Source organism: Micromys minutus (assembly GCF_963924665.1).
Source record: "Micromys minutus genome assembly, chromosome: 10".
In the NCBI taxonomy this organism is placed as follows: domain Eukaryota; kingdom Metazoa; phylum Chordata; class Mammalia; order Rodentia; family Muridae; genus Micromys; species Micromys minutus.
In genome coordinates, this window is record NC_137979.1 from 51206730 (window position 1) to 51229033 (window position 22304).

The 22304-nt window shown below is 39.3% G+C and overlaps 1 protein-coding gene across 1 annotated transcript in view; it reads left to right on the plus strand.

Moving 5' to 3' along the window:
- EFCAB3 (EF-hand calcium binding domain 3) overlaps window positions 1-22304 on the plus strand; it is a gene marked incomplete at both ends in the record, with an annotated part of 388991 nt that overhangs the window by 267334 nt on the left and 99353 nt on the right. The window contains 11 exons of the mRNA XM_080922461.1: window positions 367-420; window positions 906-1010; window positions 8529-8582; window positions 9348-9452; window positions 13706-13759; window positions 14258-14362; window positions 16601-16651; window positions 18323-18427; window positions 18983-19036; window positions 19601-19705; window positions 20589-20642. Of these exons, the coding sequence (XP_080778587.1) occupies window positions 367-420; window positions 906-1010; window positions 8529-8582; window positions 9348-9452; window positions 13706-13759; window positions 14258-14362; window positions 16601-16651; window positions 18323-18427; window positions 18983-19036; window positions 19601-19705; window positions 20589-20642 (846 nt within the window). The remainder of the gene's footprint in view (window positions 1-366; window positions 421-905; window positions 1011-8528; window positions 8583-9347; window positions 9453-13705; window positions 13760-14257; window positions 14363-16600; window positions 16652-18322; window positions 18428-18982; window positions 19037-19600; window positions 19706-20588; window positions 20643-22304) is intronic.

Here is a 22304-nt window from a genome sequence, read left to right on the forward strand (position 1 = left end):
AGCCGACATTATGTACCATTTCATGAATTACCTTGTAATGAAAGTCAACTTTGGAGATGTCAGGAGGAAGTGAGGCTGGCAGTAAGAGGGAAGTGGGAGAAGCAAGGAAGATAAGAAAAGAGAAGTAAAGGAAGGATGTGTCTGTATCTCTGTATGGCGTTTGCAACAAATAACTAGAAATTTCTATCCAGTTAAACATGTGCTATGAAAATGTCCTCTGTCCTATGCTTTGGTACTTTGGGGAAGGCAAAATGTGAAACTATAAGTCAAAACAGAGAAGCCCCTGACTGAGATGGGGGCTTTGCACTGTCTCTCTAAGTTGCTGGTACCACTTTTCTGTGATATGCATGTGCCCCTGTTTTTCAGATGAAGGAAATATTTATGAGAGCAGATTGATAGACTGGATGAAATCTTTCAAAGGTGAGAATTACACTGCGAGGAAAGATAGCAATAGCCATTGCCTCTCACCTGTGCCATGCTCTAGGCGAACTCTGATGGAGACCACCTCTCCCACACTAACACCATACTTTCCTGTCTTCACAGCCAGTTCCCAAATAGTCTTTCATTTTCCTGGTGATACTAGCTTTTGACAAAAAAATTAAATTCAAATCTGGTTCCACATGGAAAAATGTGAAATAAAGAATCAGCTATGGGGACTTGGGGGCGGGGTAAATCTCATTATTTCAGCAAACTAAAATGGCTTCCAAGCCCTACCTGTGTAACTGATGGGAGGGTGTGTTCCTTGGGATTTTCCTCTGGAATAAGACAGGGTCTTTTCAGTTCTCTTTCCGTACATTTAGGTTGTTGACATTCTTGCTGACGACCATAATATGAGGTAATCAGTGAACGTTTCCTTCTTCGGGAAGTTAATGAGTTTGGTTTGGTGATCCTGATTCTTTCTTTAGGTGGGATGGTTGATGTCAATAACATTGAAAATGTTCTGGAAAACTTGAAGATCAAGCTGTCAGCTGAGAAACTAACAGAACTGTCAAAAAACCTTTCAGATGATGGTAAGCATATAAATGTTATCAGAGCTTCCAGGGACGCTTATCCTCAGGCACTCACGCCTGTGGCCTCTGGGAGCATCTTCTGTTTGATGCTAATGTGTGTGTGCATGTGTGTATATATGTATGTATGTGTATACATGTAAGAGCACATTTTGGTTTAGTATATTTTCATTAGATTTTATGTATATGATATATGTGCTAGAGTGTGTTATGGTGGCACATATACTTAAGGGAAAGTGAATGAAAACACTTGTGACACTGAATTTCATATCAATTTCATCAATTCAGTTTCTAAAAGCTATGTCATCAAACTGTCTCTTTCTCTACCTTGTAATACATATACTTCCTTGTCTGCTCTACCTAATTTGGCACTGCCCATAGGAGTCTTTCCTGGTCCCAACTCTTTGATATGCTAGCAATAAACTGCAATGGTTTTTTTTTCTTCTTCTTCTTTTTTTTTATTTATTAGATATTATTTTATTTATTTTTTTAAACAACTTTATTTTACAAAACAAAGATAAATGTACAGATTTTAAGCATTTTTGCATAAAATTATACAATACATTTTTGTCAGTACTTTTTTCAGATTTTAAAATAATTTTTACATAAAACTATATGAATATATTTTTTAGTCAGTACTTGATGTTTTTAAAGGCTTGATAGCATGCATTGAAAACTTAATAGTTACAATGAGCATAAAGTACATGTAAAACAAAATGTAACATGGAAATAGTCAAAGTTTTCTTGTTGTGTAAAGATTTTTTTTGTTTTGTTTTGTTTTGTTTTGCTTATTTCTTGAACTTCATACAGGCTGTGAGTTGTTTCTGGGGCAGTGCGAGCCTCTGGGGTTAGCATCCCACTATCAGTGACTTCATATTATGTCTGTTCTATTGTGACTGGGTTATCTCATCAGGATGATATTCTCTAGATGCAGCCATTTTCTTAAGAATTTGGTCAAGTCATTGTTTCTGGTGGCTGAGTAGTATTCCATTGTGTAAATGTACCACAATTTTTGTATCCATTCATCTTCTGAAGGATATGTGGGTTCTTTCTAGCTTCTGGCTATTATAAATAGAGCTGCTATGAACATTGTGGTGCATATATCTTTGTTGTGTATTAAGGTGTCTCTGGGGTATATGCCCAGAAGTGGAATAGCTGGGTCTTCAGGTAGTATTATGTCCAATTTTCTGAGGTATCACCAGACTGATTTCCAGAGTGGTTGTATTAGTTTGCAACCCCACCAACAGTGGAGAAGTGTTCCTCTTTCTCCGCAACCTCTCCAGCATCTGTTGTCATCTGAGTTTTGGATCTTGGCCAACCTGACTGGTGTGAGGTGGAATCTCAGGGTTGTTTTGATTTGCATTTCCCTGATGGCTAAGGATGTCGAGCACTTCCTCAGATATTTCTCAGCCATTCGATATTCCTCAACTGAGAACGTTTTGTTTATCTCTGTGCCATATTTTTTAATAGGATTATTTGATTCTCTGGTGTCGAGCTTTTTGAGTTCTTTGTATACCTTAGATATTAGGCCTCTATCTGATGTGGAGTTGGTAAAGATCTTTTCCCATTCTGTTGGCTGCTGTTTTGTTTTCTTGACAATGTCCTTAGCCTTACAGAAACTTTGCAATCTCATTAAGTCCCATTTGTTAATCTTTGACCTTAGAGCTTGAGCCATTGGTGTTTTGTTCAGGAAATTTTCTCCTGTGCCTATGTGTTCTAAGGTTTTCCCTACTTTCTCATCTAATAGTTTTAGTGTATCTGGTTTAATGTTGAGATCTTTGATCCACTTACACTTGAGCTTTGTACAAGGAGATAAGAAAGGGTCTATATTCATTCTTTTGCATGCTGAGTGCCAGTTGGACCAGCACCATTTGTTGAATAGGCTGTCCTTTTTCCATTGAATATTTACGGCTCCTTTGTCAAAAATCAGGTGACCATATACATGAGGGCTCATTTCTGGATCTTCTATTCTATTCCATTGATCCACGTGCCTATATCTGTACCAGTACCATGCAGTTTTCAGCACAATTGCCTTGTAATATAGCTTGAGGTCAGGGATAGTGATTCCCGCAGATGTTTTCTTGTTGTTGAGAATGAATTTCGCTATTCTAGGTCTTTTGTTGTTCTATATGAAATTGCACATTGATCTTTCCAATTCCATGAAGAACTGGGTTGGAATTTTGATGGGGATTGCATTGAATCTGTAGATTGCTTTTGGTAGGATGGCCATTTTTAAAATGTTGATCCTTCCGATCCATGAGCATGGGAGATCTTTCCATTTTCTGAGATCCTCCTCGATTTCCTTCTTTAGAGGTTTAAAGTTCTTGTTGTACAGGTCCTTCACTTGCTTAGTTAGAGTCACACCAAAGTATTTCATAGTTTTTGTGACGATCGTGAAAGGTACCTTTTTTCTAATTTCTTTCTCCACATGTTTGTCCTTTGAGTATAGGAAAGATACTGATTTGTTTGAGTTAATTTTGTATCCAGCCACTTTGCTGAATTTGTTTATCAGCTGTAGGAGTTCTCTGGTGGAATTTTTGGGGTCACTCAAGTACACTATCATGTCATCTGCAAAGAGTGATGTTTTTATCTCTTCCTTTCCGATTTGTATCCCCTTGATCTCCTTTTGCTGTCTAATTGCTCCAGCCAGGACTTTCAGTACTATGTTGAATAGGTAGGGGGAGAGTGGGCAGCCTTGTCGAGTCCCTGATTTTAGTGGGATTGCTTCAATTTTTCCACCATTAAGTTTGATGTTGGCTGTTGGTTTGCTGTATATTGCTTTTATTATGTTTAAATATGGGCCTTGGATTCCTGTTCTTTCTAAGACTTTTAACATTAAGGGGTGTTGGATTTTGTCAAATGCTTTCTCAGCATCTAGTGAGATGACCATGTGATTTTGTTCTTTGAGTTTGTTTATATGGTGGATTACATTGATGGATTTCCTTATATTAAACCATCCCTGCATCCCAGGGATGAAGCCTACTTGGTCATGATGAATGATCGTTTTGATGTGTTATTGGATTCGGTTTGCAAGGATTTTGTTAAGTATTTTTGCATCAATGTTCATAAGTAAGTTTGTTCTGAAGTTCTCTTTCCTTGTAGGGTCTTTGTGTTGTTTATTTACGAGGGTTATTGTAGCCTCAAAAAATGAGTTAGGTAGAGTATTCCATCTGATTCTATCTTTTGGAATAGTTTGGAGAATATTGGTGTTATATCTGCAATAAATGTCTGATAAAATTCTGCACTGAACCCGTCTGGACCTGGGCTTTTTTTGGTTGGGAGGCTTTTGATGACTTCTTCTATTTCTTTAGGTGTTATAGGGTTATTTAGATGGTTTACTTGGTCCTGGTTTAACTTTAGGATCTTGTATCTGTCTAGGAATTCGTCTATTTCCTCCAGATTTTCCAATTTTGTGGAGTATAAGTTTTTGTAGTAGGATCTGATGATTTCTTGAATTTCCTCAGTTTCAGTTGTTATGTCTCCACTTTCCTTTCTGGTTTTGTTAATTTGTATACTCTCTCTTTGCCCTCTAGTTAGTCTGGCTAGGGGTTTATCAATCTTGTTGATTTTCTCAAAGAACCAACTCTTGGTTATGTTGATTTTTTCAATGGTTCTTTTTGTTTCTATTTGGTCTATTTCTTCCCTAATATTGATTATTTCTTGCCGTCTACTCTTCTTGGGTATATCTGCTTCCTTTTGTTCTAGGGCTTTTAGCTGTGCTGTCAGGTTGCTGATGTATGCTGTCTCCAGTTTCTTTTTGGAAGCACTTTGGGCTATGAGTTTTCCTCTCAGTACTGCTTTCATTGCATCCCATAGGTTTGGGTATGTTGTGTTTTCGTTTTCATTGAATTCTAGAAAATCCTTAATTTCTTTCTTTATTTCTTCTTTGACCCTGCTATCGTTTACCAGAGCGTTGTTTAGTTCCCATGTGTATGTAGGCTTTTTGTTGTCTTTGTTGTTGTTAAAGACCAGCCGTAGACCATGGTGATCTGAGAGGATGCATGGGAGTATTTCAATCTTCTTATATCAATTGAGACTCGTTCTGTGTCCAATTATGTGGTCAATTTTTGAGAAGGTGCTGTGAGGTGCTGAGAAGAAGGTGTATTCTTTTACTTTAGGATGATATGTTCTGTATATATCTATTAATTCCAGTTGGTTCAAAGTCTCTGCTAGTTTTGCTGTGGAGAACAGACTCCAATGGGTTGTCCTCTGGCAACTGCATAGGAATTGCGACACATGTATAAGCCTTGTGAGTTTGAATGGGAATGGCCCTATGGACCTTATGTATGAATGTTTGCTTCCCAGGTAGTGGACCTATCTGGGAAATATTGGGAGGTGTGGCCTTGTTGGAGTAGGTGTTGCCTTCATGGAGTGGTTGTGGCCTCGTTGGAAGAGGTAATGGGGGGTGGCGTAGACTTTGAGGTTTCAAAAGCTCGTGCTAGGCCCAGTCTCAGTTGTTCTCTCTACAACTCATGATTAGATGTGATCTCTCAGCTACTGCCCCAGCACTGTCTGCCTACCTGCTGGCGCACTTTGCCATGATGGTTAAGGCATAACCCTCTGAAACCATAAGCAATCCCTCAATTAATTGCTTCCTTCTATAAGTTATCTTGTTGATGGCATTTTATCACAGCAATAGAATAGTGACTAACACACACACACACACACACACACACACACACACACACACAAGTAATACACTTCCAGCCCTCTTACATGACCTAGAATGCAGTCCTCTTATTCGTTATAGTGACAGTCCCTGGATGTCTCTTTTATTTGTATACATAAAGTGTCTTCTAATTTTTTTCAGTGTCCAGCACTCTTCTGTCACCCTTGCTCACAATGATCTCAGCTTTTGATTGGCCCAGTCACTGAAGTCTCATATCTGTCAGTGAGATTCTCTTTGAATGGTTTGAACCTGGGTCTCCAAATTAAATTCGTCATGGGTAACAGAAGGACCTGAGAATATTTTACCTCTATCTGTCTCTTTCTCTTTGTTAATGGTTTGGTTTATTTTTCAAGACGGGGTTTCTCCGTGAAGTCCTGGCTGTTCTGAAACTCACTATGTAGACTAGGCTGGCCTTGAACTCAGAGATCTGCCTGCCTCTGCTGGGATTAAAGTTGTGTGCCACCACCCCAGCTATGTTGACATTCTTATCTCTTTAGTTCTGTACTGTTTTGTTTTAATTTAGAAAACCATCAGTAGGCATACTAGTTATATGTCTCATTGTTGTGCTGAATACCTGACAAAAGCAACTTAGGAAGGAGGAACCTTGGGCTTACCTTTTAGGAGCTGCAGTCCTTTGTGGTAGCGGTGGTATGCTGGAAGTCACATCCACAGTCCGAAAGGAGGGAGCAGTGAGTGCCTGCACTCAACTCCCTTCTTGTCATCCCTCCCAGGACACCAGGCAAGGGAAAGATGCATCTTCCCTCCTCAACCTAATCTAAATAACCCCTTATAGACATGCTTGGAGAGTCATTTCCATGGTGATTTTACATTCCCATCAAGCTGACAATAAAAATTAAGCATGTAGTAGTATAATATCTTGTAATGCCCATATTCATTCAGATTTACACAACTGTACACATATTCTTAGTTTTTTGTTTTTTCTTGTATCTCCAACTTTGCCTTTAGGATCTCTTTTCTTCTGCTACCCCTGCCAAAAGCAAGTATCATTGACAAAAACATTTAGTCAGTTAAGTATGCGGAACGTGCTCATATGCTTGTAATCCCACTACTCACGAGGCTGAGGCAAGAGGATTGCAAGTTTGAGACTAAACTATGTATCAAGAGCCTGTCTGAATAATACACACACACAGAGAGAGAGAGAGAGAGAGAGAGAGAAAGAGAGAGAGAGAGAGAGAGAGAGAGAGAGAGAGAGAGAGAGAGAGAGAACTTGCAGCATGCTTAAAATATCATACAAAAATCAAGCTTCCCTATGTTGCTAGACATGATAACGAGTCAGTTACAAACCTCAGTGATTTTTGAAGAGTAATAGTTCTGCTATTGTTGCTTTTGGGACATAGTTCAGAAGCTTCACTCTGATATAAACAATTAGAATATCTGGATTTGTCTTCACTTTTCCACCTTAGGATTCATTGGGCTTTTTTTAATCTGACAATTGAAATCCTTTATCAGATTTTTTTAACAACTCTGTACTTATCCTGTAGGGGTTTTTCCTTCTGTCACAGTGATTAAAGAGAGACAAACTCCTTCTTGGTCTGCCTGAATATCTCTTCACTCTTGTCCATATGTTTTCTTCCCATGGTCCACAGAAGTCTAACATATATACATTCTGTAAGCAGTAAGATTTCTAGAAACATCAGTCTGCCATATTGACTGTTTGGGGTATTTGTAATAGAAATAACCCCTGAGGAAGGATGGGATCACACATTAATGCCATGTCCTTTATTGTAAGAAATACCAATGGGCATAGGTTCTAGGTTTTTTCCTGTCCTGAAATATTCTACACTTTTGGGCTGGGGCACTAGCTCAGCAGTTCAGAGTATGTGTTGCACTTGCAGGGGACCAGGGTTTGATTCCTGACACCTTCATGGTTCCTCACAACCATTTGTAATTGCAGTTGCCAAAGAGCTAATGTTCTCTTATGGGCTCTGTGGGTTTTGCTTACGCATAATGCATAGATATCCTTGTAGGCAAAGCACTTGTATGCAAGATTTTTGGAAAAGTAAAAAATTAAATAAATATACTTCATCTTTATTTCTAACAAATTGTACTGATTTCAGGGCCTCATAGTAGATAGTATAAACTAAAGAACCCAAGCCTGAAGAGGAAGATATACATGATACACAAAGAATAAGATCTCTTCTGCTTTTCCTTCTAGCTGTGTGTGTGTGTGTGTGTGTGTGTGTGTGTGCATAGGTATGTATGTGTGTGTGTGTGTTTGTGTGTGTGCGTGCGTGTGGGTATGTGTGTATGCATGGGTATGTGTGTGTGAGGTAAGTGTGTATGCATGTTTGTGTGTGTCCATGGGTGTGTGTGTGTGTGTGTGTGTGTGAGAGAGAGAGAGAGAGAGAGAGAGAGAGAGAGAGAGAGAGAGAGAGATTGTGTGTGTGTGTGTATGGGTATGTGTGTGTGCATGTTTGTGTGTATGCATGGGTATGTGGGAGGGGTATGTGTGTGTGTATGCTCTCGTGTGTGTGTGTGTGTGTGTGTAGAACAATGTATGCTATGATGAGTGTGTAGATCTGAATGCAACTTTTTGGAATCCATTCTCTCCTCCACCCTGTGTGTCCCAGGAACTGAACTCAAGACTTGACAGAAAGTGTCTTTGTGTACTGAATAAGGCAATAGCCTTGTCAGTATAAGGTGGGATCTTGAAAAATAAAAGAAAGAACAGATAATATTCATAGGGAACATATTTCAAGAGTAATTCCCCTTATTTCATGTTCATCTGTGTATGCCATTATGCTCTGATTTATATGAATCATAAGAAAAAGTCCCGTTTATCTCTGCATCTGTGCACAGTTATGTATGACGTAAATCGTGGCCTTTTACAGATTCTGGGATGACTGATCTGCAGACAATGCTAAAAGAAGTAAGAAAATTCACAGGTAAGCAAGACATTTTGTAAAAGATATTACACAAAAGCTCCACATTTACAAATAGTTTTGAAGTTGAATTTTCTTAGCTGGCATGTGAAAAGTGCTTGTAATTCCAACATCCAGGAGGTTGAATCAGAAGACGCTGCAAGGCCAATCTAGATACTTAATGAGTACCAGGCCAGCCAGGGCTACATAGTAAGATAGTTCACCTCAGTGATCCCAGCATTCAAGAGGAATAAAGGAGTTCAAGGCCAACCTGTTCTCTAGTAGGGAGTTCCAGACTAGCCAAGGCTAAATAGAAGGATCCTGCCACAATGCATACATATATGTATGTGTGTACTTAATAATGCACATATATATTACATGCATACACATAAAGTTTTTTATCTTGTTACTAGATTCAAAATTCCTAACTGGCATGAAAATTATATTTGCTTACTTCATTTTGGGCAAAATTTTGTGATGATATATATGTATAATGAGTTCTGCACTTATTCTAAAACCTCCTTTTAATTTTATGCTGCATTTCACTATGATAGCACAGTCAACACCGAGCATCATTCATTCTCATTTGAGATACTTAGCAACTACTCTAACTCAGAAAATGTCAAGACATACCTGTGACAGTATGACTTCTGAGGTCATTTACACCATTACAAACGCATAGTTTCTAAAAATTTGAACACATTTCCATGTGTTCTGTACAGACTTAGTTTTACCAGCCAAAGTCAGCAAGCAATTCTCACTTTTATAATTTCCATTTTTCCCCCAAAGGAGGACAGATTGATGCTAAAGTCACACAAAAAGTGCTCGGGAACATGGGCATAGATCTTACAAATAAGGAAGTCAGTGACCTGCTGAAAAGGTTGCCTATTGCTGGTAGGTACTGTATAAACCCTATAGACATATCTTCATGACTGCATAAGCTTCAGTATGAAAACATTATAAAAACGAACCCCTCTCCCGCCCTACAACACCTAGAAAACAAAGATATCAAGCTGTAATGGGAAAGCATGTATCTTTGGCATTTGCATTTGTTTTGATCCCTGCCAGCATCTTTAAACTGAATCTTGGTATTTAAAGGGTGTTCCTGGCTATGGGGGATGGCTCAATGGATAAAATCTCTTGCTGTCCAAGACTGATGCTCTCAGTTCACACATCTGGAACACAGATAAAAGTTGCAGTGCTTGGGTCTGTAATCTCCATCCTTCTACAATGAAATGAGAGGCAGAGGAGGAAGATTCCCCAAGAGTTTCCAGACCAGTTAGCCTGGAATAACAGTGCAACATCAAACAAAACAGACCCTGTCTTAAGCAAGATTGATGCTGATATCCAAGGCTCTACTCCAACCTACACATGCACTGTGACAACCGCCCACTCATGCATACATGCACACATATACACATACATGCACAGACATGAATACACACACATACAGACACAAACAATTACATGCACACATATGCACATAAAAGCACATGCAAACACAGGCACATGTGTACTCATATACACACAAATAAATATTTTTATTGGATAGTTTATTATTTACATTTCAAATGTTATCTCCTTTCTTAGTTCCTCCCTCTCCCATCTCCCCTTTTTCTGCTTCTATGAGGATGCCCCCCCACTCACCCATTCCCACTTCAATACCCTGGCATTCCCCTGCACTGAGGAAACAAGCCTTCAAGGACCAAGGGCTTTGCCTATTGTTGCCAGACAATGCCATCCTCTGCTACATATACAACTGGAGCCATGTGTCACTCCATGTGTACTCTTTGGTTGGTGGTTCAGTCCCTGGGAGCTCTTGGTGGGGGGGGGGGGTCTAGTTGGCTGATATTATTGTTCTTCCTATGAGTTTGCAAATCTCTTTAGCTCCTTCAGTTCTTTCTCTAGCCCCTCCATTGGGGTTCCCATGCTCAGTCTGATGGTTAGCTGCAAGCATCTTAGTCTGTATAAGGAATATTCTGGCAGGTCCTCTGAGGAGACATCCATATCAGGTTCTTGTCAGTGCCATTACCTTAAGTTAAATAAAGCATAGTAAAAGCAATATACAGCAAACCGATAGCCAACATCAGACTAAATGGGGAGAAACCTGAAGCAATCCCACTAAAATCAGGGAATAATCAAGGTTTCTCACTCTCCCCCTACCTAGTCAATACAATACTGGAAGTACTAGCCAAAGCAATCAAGCAGTAAAAAAAAAAAAAGAAAGAAAGAAAGAAATAAAGAAAGAAAGAAAGAAAGAAAGAAAGAAAGAAAGAAAGAAAGGAAAGAAAAAAGGTCAAAGAGATACAAATTGGAAAGGAAGTCAAAATATTATTTGCAGATGATGTGATAGTATCCTTAAGTGACCCCAAAAATTTCATTAGAGAACTCCTACAGCTGATAAACAACTTCATCAAAGTGGCTGGATATAAAATTAACTCAAATAAATCAGTAGCATTTCTCTAAAGAAGGAAATTGAAGAAGATCTCAGAAGATGGAAAGATCTCCCATGCTCATGGATTGGAACAATCAACATAATAAAAATGGCCAACTTGCCAAAAGCAATCTACAGATTCAATGCAATCCTCATCAAAATTCCAACTCAATTCTTTATAGAGTTAGAAAGAGCAATTTTCAAATTCATTAGGAACAACAAAAAACCCAGGATAGTGAAAACTATTCTCAACAACAAAAAATTTCTGGGGGAATCACCATCTCTGACCTCAAACTGTATTATACAGATCAATCATGATTAAAAACCACATGGTATTGGTACAGGGACAGGAAAGTAGATCAATGGAATAGAATTGAAGACCCAGAAATGAAACCACACACCTATGGTCACTTGATCTTTGGCAAAGGAGCTAAAAACATTCAATGGAAAAGGACAGCCTCTTTAACAAATATTGCTGGTTCAACTGGTAGTCAGCATGCAGAAGAATGCATATCAACCCATTCTTATCTACCTGTACAAAGCTCAAGTCCAAGTGGATCAAAGACCTCCACATAAAACCAGGTACACTGATGTTAATAGAACAGAAAGTGAGGAAGAGCTTAGAACACATAGGCATAGGAGAAAACTGTTCTGAACAGAACACCAATGGCTTATGCTCTAAGATCAAGAATCAACAAATGGGACCTCATAAAATTGCAAAGCTTCTGTAAAACAAAGGACACAGTTAAGAGGACAAAATGACAACCAAAAGATTGGGAAAGGATCCTTACCAATCCTACATCTGATGGAGGGCTAATATTCAATATATACAGAGAACTCAAGAAGTTAGACTTCAGAGAACCAAATAATCTTATTTAAAAATGGGGTACAGAGCTGAACAAAAACTGAGGAATATCAAATGGCTGAGAAGCACCTAGATTAATGCTCAACATCCCTAGTCATCGGGGAAATGCAAATCAAAATAACTCTGAGATTCCACCTCACACCAGTCAAAATGGCTAAGATCAAAAACTCAGGTGACAGCAGATGCTGGCAAGGATGTGGAGAAAGAGGAACACTCCTCCATTGTTGGTGGAATTGCAGGCTGGTACAACCACTCTGTAAATTAGTCTGGTGGTTCCTCAGAAAATTGGACGTAGTATTACCTGAAGATCCAGCTATACCACTCCTGGGTATATACCCAAAAGACGCACCAACATATAACAAGGACAAATGCTCTACCATGTTCATTTATTTATAATACATGCCTTATTTATAATAGCCAGAGGCTGGAAAGAACTCAGATGTCCTTCAACAGAGGAATGGATACAGAAAGTATAGTACACTTACACAATGGAGTACTACTCAGGTATTAGAAACAATGACTTCATGAAATTCCAAGGCAAATCGATGGAACTAGAGACTATCATCCTGAGTGAGGTAACTCAGTCACAAAAGAACACACATGGTAAGCACTCACTAATAAGTGGATACTAGTCCCAAAAAGCTCTGAATACCAAGAAACAATTCACAGACCTTATAAAACTCAAAAAGAAGGAAGGCCAGAATGTGGATGCTTCAATCCTTCTTAGAATAGAGAACAAAACACCCAGGGGAGGTAATACAGAGACAAGAAGAGGAGCAAGGATTGAAGTAAAAACTCCAGAGACTGCCCCACTTGAGGATCCACCTCATATGCAGCTGCCAAACCCAGCTACAAGTTATGATGCCAGGAAGTACTTACTGGCAGAAGCCTGATATGGATGCCTTCACAGAGGCTCTACCAGAGTCATACAGATAAAGTTGAGGATGCTTGCAGCTAACCATCGGACTGAGCATGAGGATTCCAATGAGGGACCTGGAGAAAGGACTGAAGGAGCAGAAAGGGTTTGCAACCCCATGGGAAGAACAACATTATCAACCAACCAAACCCTCCTGAACTCCTAGCGACTAAAACACCAACTAATGAGCACACATGGAGAGACCCATGGCTCCAGCTGCATATGTAGCAGAGGATAGCATTGTCTGGCATCAATGCTACAAGAGGCCTTTGATCCAGTGAAGGCACATTCTCCCAGTATAGGGGACAGGTCTGCCAGGGAGCGGAGGTGGGAGAGGGTTGTTGGAAGAGGGAGCACCTTCATGGAAGGAAATGGAGGAGGAGGGGGAAGGTCAGTGGGAGGAGAGGTGATAACATTTGAAATGTAAATACAGAGACTAGCCAATAAAAATTATCAAAATAAAAGATAAATAAAGTATAAATAGAACAAAGAGGAAAAAGGATGCACTGGGAGATGTAACAAGGAGAAAGAAAGGGGGGAGCTGAGTATGAGGAGAGACATCCATCAGCTTCTCTTTCAGGATTGTGTCCAGGGCTGGGGGGTCTCACTTGCTCAGATGGTCAGAAGCTTGTGTTTAGTCCTCAGCACTACTTAAAGGAGGAGGAGGAGGAAAAAGAGGAGGACAAAAGGAACATTGGAGCTTAGGGCGGTGTAAGCCCTAGGTTCAGTCCCCAGAGAGACAAAAGTAATTTAAAAAAGAGATTTTTCTTATTTTGCACACGTCATAAAGAAGTGTGTGCAGACATAGGAACTGTAGAAGTACACATTCAGAAGGAAAATCTTTATAATCTACACTTAAAATTAGGCTTTTCTGTACCTCTCTTACTGTATACATTATTTTGCTCTAATTATAAATGTGTCTTATTTTACAGAAGATGGGAAAATACTTAAAAACATATTACTTGATCATATAAAGTGGCATTCTGGTAAGTGATAATCTCAATAAAGCAATTTAAACTATAAACTGTAGTCATCTTTACCTTAACTTAAAAAATAACGTGTCATTACACAGTACTTAGGTGATTAGTTTTATATTCTCTAAGTTTAAAGATCATTTAGATGCAAGTATAATGTAGTTTATAATTTCCTGACAATGAAAGTGTTTCAAATTCTGTTCGCTGATTAAGAGTGCTAGTTGTCTGAGATAACTTATCAGTTCATCAAAAAGTACAATTTATAGTATATAGAATCAGTACATATACTCAATATATAAGTAAATGCTTACATAACTCATCTGATGTGTAATTAACTTCTAAATATGCTTTTCTTGCACACTAAAGAGAGGCCCCTCTGGAGCAGGATTGGCCCAATACACCGCATGCCCAGCTTCCCCAGTGTCTCTGCAGCCCTGAGAGTTGTTTGTCATTATACAGTGGACTGCTTCTGTCTATGATAACTTAGCCTCTGGCCCCTTCTCTCCTAAGGGGCAAAGTGTCACATCTCCAAACTGAGTGACATTTTGGAAGAAATGGGCTTTGATCTGGAGGATGAAGAATTTGAAGACCTGACAAACCGTCTGCCAGTTGAAGGTGAGAGTTCTGTTGTGTCTTCAGAGAGCCTCTCAGCTCCACTGACAAACTTCCAGATATGCTTGTGAGGAAACCTGTTGTCCTGGATTGAGATGCCTCAGTCAAAAATGACTCATCTTATAAGGTTCCCCTTATAAGGCTTAATGCCACTGAGAATATTTAATGACCTGTGCCAGAGAAAGGACAGGAAGGATCATTTTAGAAAAGGAAAAGAACAAGAGCTAAAAGAATTGATGCTTAAGAGAGCCCACCACTGTTCCATAAGACATGTTTGTTTCCTAGTACCCATGTTGGATATCTCATGATTGCCTTTAAATACTCCACTCCAGGGATCTGACTCCCTTTTCTGGCCTTCAGAGGAAAAAAAAAAAAAAACCTACATCCATCAAATCACCAGGAGTCTCAGGAAAGAAAACATTCCTAATCTTCTTAGGTTTTTTTTTTAAATTAATAATGTTGTGTATATCCTGTGTAACATGACATTTTAAAGTCTATTGAATATTAAATCTAGCTAATTAACAAATGCATCGTCTCACACAGTTATTATTTTCCTGGTGATAGCCAGAAATATGCTTATTTACACTTTTAAAAAACTCAAAAAAAAAAAAAAAGCTGAGCGTGGTGGTGCATTGCTTTAATATCAGCACTCAGGAGGGAGAGGCAGGTAGATCTTTGTGAGTTTGAGGCCAGCCACAGCCAGTCCTGCACAGAGAAACCCTGCCTCAGAAAAAGAAAGGAAGGAAGGAAGGAAGGAAGGAAGGAAGGAAGGAAGGAAGGAAAGAAGGAAGGAAGAAATAAAGGAAGGAAGGAGGGAGGGAGGGAGAGAGGGATGGAGGGAAGAAGGAAGGAAGAAAGGAAGGAAGGAAGGAAGGAAAGAAGGAAGGAAGGAAGGAAGGAAGGAAGGAAGGAAGGAAGGAAGAGCTCAATAAATGGTCATTAACTTGTCACTTGCTGTGCAGTTGGCTTCTTGACACTGACTCTAACCACGATTATACACTCTGACTAGTGCCCCACTTCCAGCTTAGGGAGATCCATGTTTTTGTAGTCTACAATGAGAGAGAGAGCAGTGTCTGTCTCTGACTCACTTCATATAAAACCCTCCAGTTCATCAGGGGACTCTCCTGCCGTCTCTCATCTATTGTGAGCAGCATGGTGGTGCGCATCACCTGAGTGAGGTGATGAGTTTGTTAATTAACACAGACCCTCTTCCGTCCTCAGTCCCGTCCGTTGTCTCTCTACTGAGCTGTGCAATTGTTGGTCCACCAGAAATTCCACTTTTTGGGAGCTTCCATGTTGTTTTCCATAATGGCTGTACTAATGCTACTCTCACCAGTAACAGTGTGTAAGAGTTGTTCGTTCTCATACACTCTACAACATTGATGGGTTTTGTCCCTTTAATAATAGCCATCTTGACTCCAGTTAGGTGATGTCTCATTGTGGTTTGATTTACATTTCCTTGATGGCTAGTAATGCCCAGGGATTTTTGGTGGATTTAATATATATAATCTATTTAACATTGTTATAGTGATTGAGATAAAGTTTACTGTTTTCCTGTGGTGCCAAACCTTAGACTGAGTCTGATTCCAGTAAATAACCTTACTTTAATTGTAAATTAAAGTCTTTTGCATTTAGACCTGATTAGAAGGAAGTGGGTTGCCAGCACCCATAAGCCACAAGCTAATCTAGAGCAAATAGCCTAGAACGTATGGCTCCCTCTCTATGCAGATAGTCAGCCACAATATTGTGGGTTTGTTCTTTCTGAGACAGGGTTTCTCTGTGTGGCCCTGGCTGGTCTGGAACTTTCTCCGTAGACCAGGTTGGCCTCAAACTCAGATATCTGCCTGCCTCTGCCTCCCAAGTGCTAGGATTAGGGCATGTGCCACCACTTCCTGGCACACAACAATGCTTTTTAAATCTGTAATACTAAGGTGATTAAACAGATTGCTCTGGGATTCTTAAGTGGAATGGGACAAGTGAAAGATTAAACAATGCCTTTTTAACTTCCTAGCACTGGTGTGCATAAGACATAATACATCTTGCAAATTTTCCTGCACTATATTTGTTAATCACATTCAGACCTTCAGTTTTCAATTCCATGTTCTTCTGGGAAAGAAAATTAGCATATGAGCAGAACAAATCAAGGTGAACCTTTGAATTTCCATATTATATCTCATACTACAAGGTCTTTTGTTTCTGCATGTGAGTCACCTGGGTCTTATGTGCATTTTGTCTTTGCAGATGGAATGGTCAAGATGATCGAAATAATGAAGAATGTGGAATTGCTCTCAGGTCAGCCAAAGGCCACGAGCAGATCTGACTCTCAGTTGTAACACTCTCATGAAGTTTACACTTTACACTTTTAAATATCCAAGCCCCATTATGGAGGCTTCGTTTAGTACATTAATTTGTTAGTCTTACTGATATATCAATAATATATTTTGTGCATCCCTGCGAAAAGGATCAATAGGTAGAGACACTTGGTACCAAGCTTAATGGTGTAAGTTTGATCCAAGAGATCCATATATTGGAGAGAACTTACTCCTGCAAATTGTCTTCTGACTTCCAGGAGGATGGCCATTACATAATAAACAAATAAATACATGTAATAAAAATAACATTTTATCCAGTAGTCCAAATTAGTTTTTGACAAAACTGTTACATTTTCCTATTGTTGTAGTATCCCAGATTCCCCTGTGTTTTCTTTCTCAACAATTTAAATTAGTTGCACTGTTGACACAGCCAAAATAAACCCAGGTAACCATGACCACTGGAAAAATAACGCAGTTTTATTTTTAGGAATAAATCTTTTTACTCTGTTTTATCCTAAAGATCTAATCATTTGAAAAATAAATCACCTCGTCATATTATCATATAAAGTAAAAATAGGAAGCATGTAGCATGCAGAGGGGAGGGGCTTGTGAGGACCTACTCCTTGCGGAAGAGCTGTTGGCAGTTGTTAGTCAATTGTTGAGAGGGAGAGTGAATTCCCTTCAGTGATGTGGTCCCAGCTCATGCTTCAGTAGATGGTGCCCTGCATACATGTATGTATGGGCAGCAGTAATGCAACACAGTGAGTTATTAAAACAAACAACAGCAAACAGAAGGAAGGAACGTGGATTTGGGCAGGGGGATCTCAGTTGGAAATCAAGGTAGGGTGAGTTCTGAATGCATGGTGGTTGCAGATATAACTACCAAAGAGTAAGCAAAACATTTAAATCGGCATTATTTGTCTATAAAAATATGTGTATGGTCATTTATACCATAGCCATACTGATCTATGACCTCCATGTCAGAATATTGATTTATACTGTTGCTCTTAGTGAAATTAATGCAATGATCCACGGGAGGTACTTACCAGCAACCACATTGATAGAGCCAATGACAAGTTTTGGGTTGGTTTTGGTTTTTGGCTGGCCAGACCAAAAGTGAGCTTGGGCCTCTGAAAAGTCTCTTGGTAGCCAAGTCAGGGATACAGAGTTCTAAAGGCAAAAACCGTAAAGACCATAGTTTATATCAAAGTTAAATGAGGATAGAGTAACCTTAAAATATTCATTCCTGGCAGAGCACAGTAATTATGTTAGTCAAAACATGTAAATTATTTTACACCTGTATTTTTTCTACTTATTTTAGTTTTTAAATTATTTTGGCTAATACATCTGGACTATGGTCAAGGCCTTGGAAATCGCAAATGTGTTTCCAAAGCAGACATGGGCACTGGAGAGTTTGGTAGAAGGCTAAGAACTATCTGAGCAAACACAAGTGGAGTTAGAACAAGATGACATTACTTAGGCATTTCAGTAGAACTTACAAAATGTTTTTCTGCCTAGCACTGAGCAATTTATGTCTTCTTTCTTATCCTCTCAGATTTTTGACTTAGGCTTTTGACCATCCAACCCTGCAGGCAAGCTTAGAAGATACACTTTATAATCATTTTGTTCTCGTTTCTATTTTTCCCCAAAGGAAACAAAGTGAACATTGCTGAAATAAATGATGTTTTGAAACACATAGGGATAGTGCTCACACCTAAGGAACGTTGGGAGCTGATGAAGACTCTGCCGATTGCTTGTAAGCATTTCCAATTCAGCCTCAGCTTCTGGGGGGATGGGAGGAGCTTGAGCATGTGTATTGTGGGGCTAGGTGGGAGTCACTGAGTATACATGACACATCTGTTTGCATTCAACACATTAAGGACATCTTACGTGATAAGATTAAAGTCTTCGCATCCATGCAGACTATTTCACAGAGGGGCTTACTCTATTGGGACTGAATTTGAAAACTTCTTAAGAAAGGAATTAATTCATGAATCAAGATCTGATTACAAGTTTTTGAGTTGAGACATCACTTCTGTAATGCCTGATAACCCTAAGGCACAGAGAAGGTAAGGACAGAAGAGTAGACAAGACAATGGGAACGTGTTAGATCAGATTAGCCTAGCAAAGTAGGACATTTGTAACACTCAGTCCTTCACATTATTGATAAAGCCAAGTTGAGGAAAGCTGTGTGAATAACACTGGATACACCACATCTATAAGGTTACTGCCTTCATGGTGGTGGCCCACAGTCATGTTATGGGTACCAGCACTGCTGGGTTTGTGACACTGACTATGTCTTCTATTACAGCTGATAATCAAGTGTATCAGAACCGATTGTTGGATGGTTTGAAATCTTTTCACAGTGAGTAGTAACAAATACAATGTCAAGTGAGACAAGCCTTCAAGTTTGTTTCTTTCTGGAAAGCCTACTTATTATTTAATGGTAGCAGTGAGCTTGTTTCTGTTGAGGGTCGTTCTATGGCCCCCTCTGTCTCACACTAAAACTACAGGGGATAGTTCTATCATGGCCATTTCCTACCTAAGTTGCACTGATCTGCTTGCCTCAGTCTCACAATTTGAATGTGGAAATGTTTCTCACCAATAGTGTTATAATCTATATTTCATCAGTCTTTTCATGCCCCTTTATGTCCTTTATTTTAAATTTATGAAGATAACCTGACAGGTTTCAAACCTGGCATCCACAATTATGGTTGTTTCTGACATCTGTACTATAAATAAACAAAGAATAACTAACAAACCTTAGTCACTGCTGTTACTCCAGAAATCTGCTAAAAATATCTGTGACACGTATATGGGATGGGATGATACCCTCCACCTATTCCCTGCCACTTACTTTTATTCTTTTTTTTAAACATTGAAGTGTAATTTTATGTATTTTTCTTATTTCATCTCTTCCTTTTTCAAGGAGGAAAAGGGTTTACAAGTAAACTAGAAACCATCATGGAAAACATGAACTACAATATTGAGGAAAAGGACATGAAAGAAATACAGAACTACTTAAAAAGCAATGGTATTTTATTTACTATGATGACTTCCTTTAAGAAGAATGATTGAGCTCTCCTTGTAGACCCTCTAGGGGTATTCTCCCTCAAGTATACTTAGGAAGAAAGAAATGCTCGTGGAGTTATAATCCTCTAGGGCAAAATAGAGCTTCTGCCAAGTGTAGTAGTACACACATTTAATCCCAGATTTGGGGATGGGGGTTAGGACCAGAGGCGGGCATATCTCTGTGAGTTTGAGGCTAGTCAGAGTTACATAGTGAGTCTCTGTCTCAAGACATAGATGAGAGGTAGATAGATAGGTAGATAGATAGATAGATAGATAGATAGATAGATAGATAGATAGATAGATAGACAGACAGACAGACATGCAGACAGATAGACAATTACATTATACATTAATAGAATATATATACTATTAATCTCAGTATTGACAGAAAACTGATAAATGTACTGCTAAACTTATATTGACTGTCATAGGGAAACCATTGATATTACTGTGACAGCTGGTAGAAAAGTCAGATACTGACAGTGAGAAGGAAAAGGGGGTCTGGGATTGTTTCACATATAACACACAGTAAAAGGCATTGTGTTTTTATTCATCAAATATAAGAAGAAGGTCAGATGAGTTAAAAATAGAAAGTCAGGGATTCGTGCCCAGAAAAAGTTTATCTGTCACCAAAAGAAGTATCTTTTGGGTCCAAATAATCGTTTAGAAGATTATCAAACTTAACATGTTAATACACCTCCTTCACAAGTCTATTATTTGATTGGATGCAAGGAAACAATTCAGAAAACAGCTAATGTCCCCGGTGAATATGATGACAGTTTAGAAAACCTCATATGCAAACAAGAAAAATATGGTCTGTGTCTGACTCGTGCCTTGTGTTTCAGAAAATGGGAAGTTTCCACTGAGCTCCTTGACAAATGCAGCCAGTTTGTTTTCTGGTGAGAAATAATAACGGAAAGATTTAAAATTAAGATGTGTGTGTGTGTGTGTGTGTGTGTGTGTGTGTCTGTGTCTGTGTGTACTACAATCCAGCATTCTATAAATAACACCAAAGCCTTATTCATCCCAATTACTGATAACATGGATGCTTTATATATGTATGTGAATGTGTATATGTATCTGTGTGTATGTGTGAGAGAGAGACAGACAGACACACACACACACAGAGAGAGAGAGAGAGAAAGAGAGAGAGAGAGAGAGAGAGAGAGAGAGAGAGAGAGATCTTCTTGCCCATCTCTCTGACCCTCTGCCATAACTTCATTGCTGTCTAGTTGTAATATTTCCCCAGCCTGTCTTCAGTCCCTGACAGTCTTTATTCTGCTTGATCTAGTTTTATTAGTTACCTTTCTACTATATTTTATCTGATTCATTTAAAGCTTTTTTTTTTATTCCTAGTATTATTTTCTTATTAAAATCTGAATTCCTTGCTGACTTTTCTCATCCTCATTGCCAACTTCCTCATCTTTGTTGCTGAATTTTTTTTCCAGGTCCTGAATTTCTGGAGTTCATTTAGCTGCTTGTTAATGTACTATTTGTTGTCATTTTTTTCAGTTTCATATTCATGTGTTTATTTTTAGTGTAGAGTAGAGTTTATTCAGGGAATCAGGTAGGGATTGAGGGGGTAGTAGAGACAGAGAAAGGCAGAGAGAGAGCAGAAAAGTAGAAAGGTTGGCCATGAGCACTTGGATGGGAAGGAGGGATGGGGAGAGAAGGGGAAAGGATGAGAGGACAGAGCAGGAGCAAGAGCTCAGGGTTTTTAATTTATTTAATTTTACTATACATCTCACTCAGTGCCTTACTCCTAGTCACCCCCTCGCACAATTCTTCTTCTATACCCCCTGCCCTTATCCTTTGGGCAGTGGGCCTCCTGAGTGTCCCCACTGACCCTGACACTTCAAATCTCTGTGAGGCTAGGTGCTTCCTGTCCCACAGAGGTCAAACAAGGCAGTCTAGCTAGAAGAACATATTCCACATACAGACAACAGGTTGTGTGACAGCTCCCACTCTAGTTGTTCAGGGCCCACATGAAAGTCAAGCTGCAGATCTGCTACATATGAGCGGGGAGGCCTAGGTCCAGCCTGTATATGTTCTTTGGTTGGTAGCTCAGACTCTTGAGAGCCCCAAGAATGCAGATTTGTTGATCTCTATCCCCTTCAGGACTAACAATCCTTCCTCCTATCCTTCCGTAAGAATCCCCAAGGTCCATCCACTGTTTGTTTGTGCATGTCTGTATCTGTCTGTGTCAGCTTCTGGGTGGAGCCTCTCAGAGGACAGACAACATGCTCTTGTCTAAAAGCGTAACAGAGTATCATAAATAGTGTTAGGTATTGGTGCTTGCCCATGGGATACCAGTCATATGTAACTTTTGCAAGACTTATGTTGCCTTGACTTATCATGTTTCTTGTGTTTCTGTGTTGCAGTTTGTGCCAGGAGCTTTGTCCCAGGCTGGGTTCTCTCTCAAAGGTAGCCAAGGAGGAAGAGCATTGGCAAGGAGCAAGAGTTGATCTTGTGAAAGATTAATATTGCTTTTATAATATGATGTTTACCTATATACCTGTCTTGAGTCTAGGTTACTCGGAGACCAGGAGCTACAGTTCTTT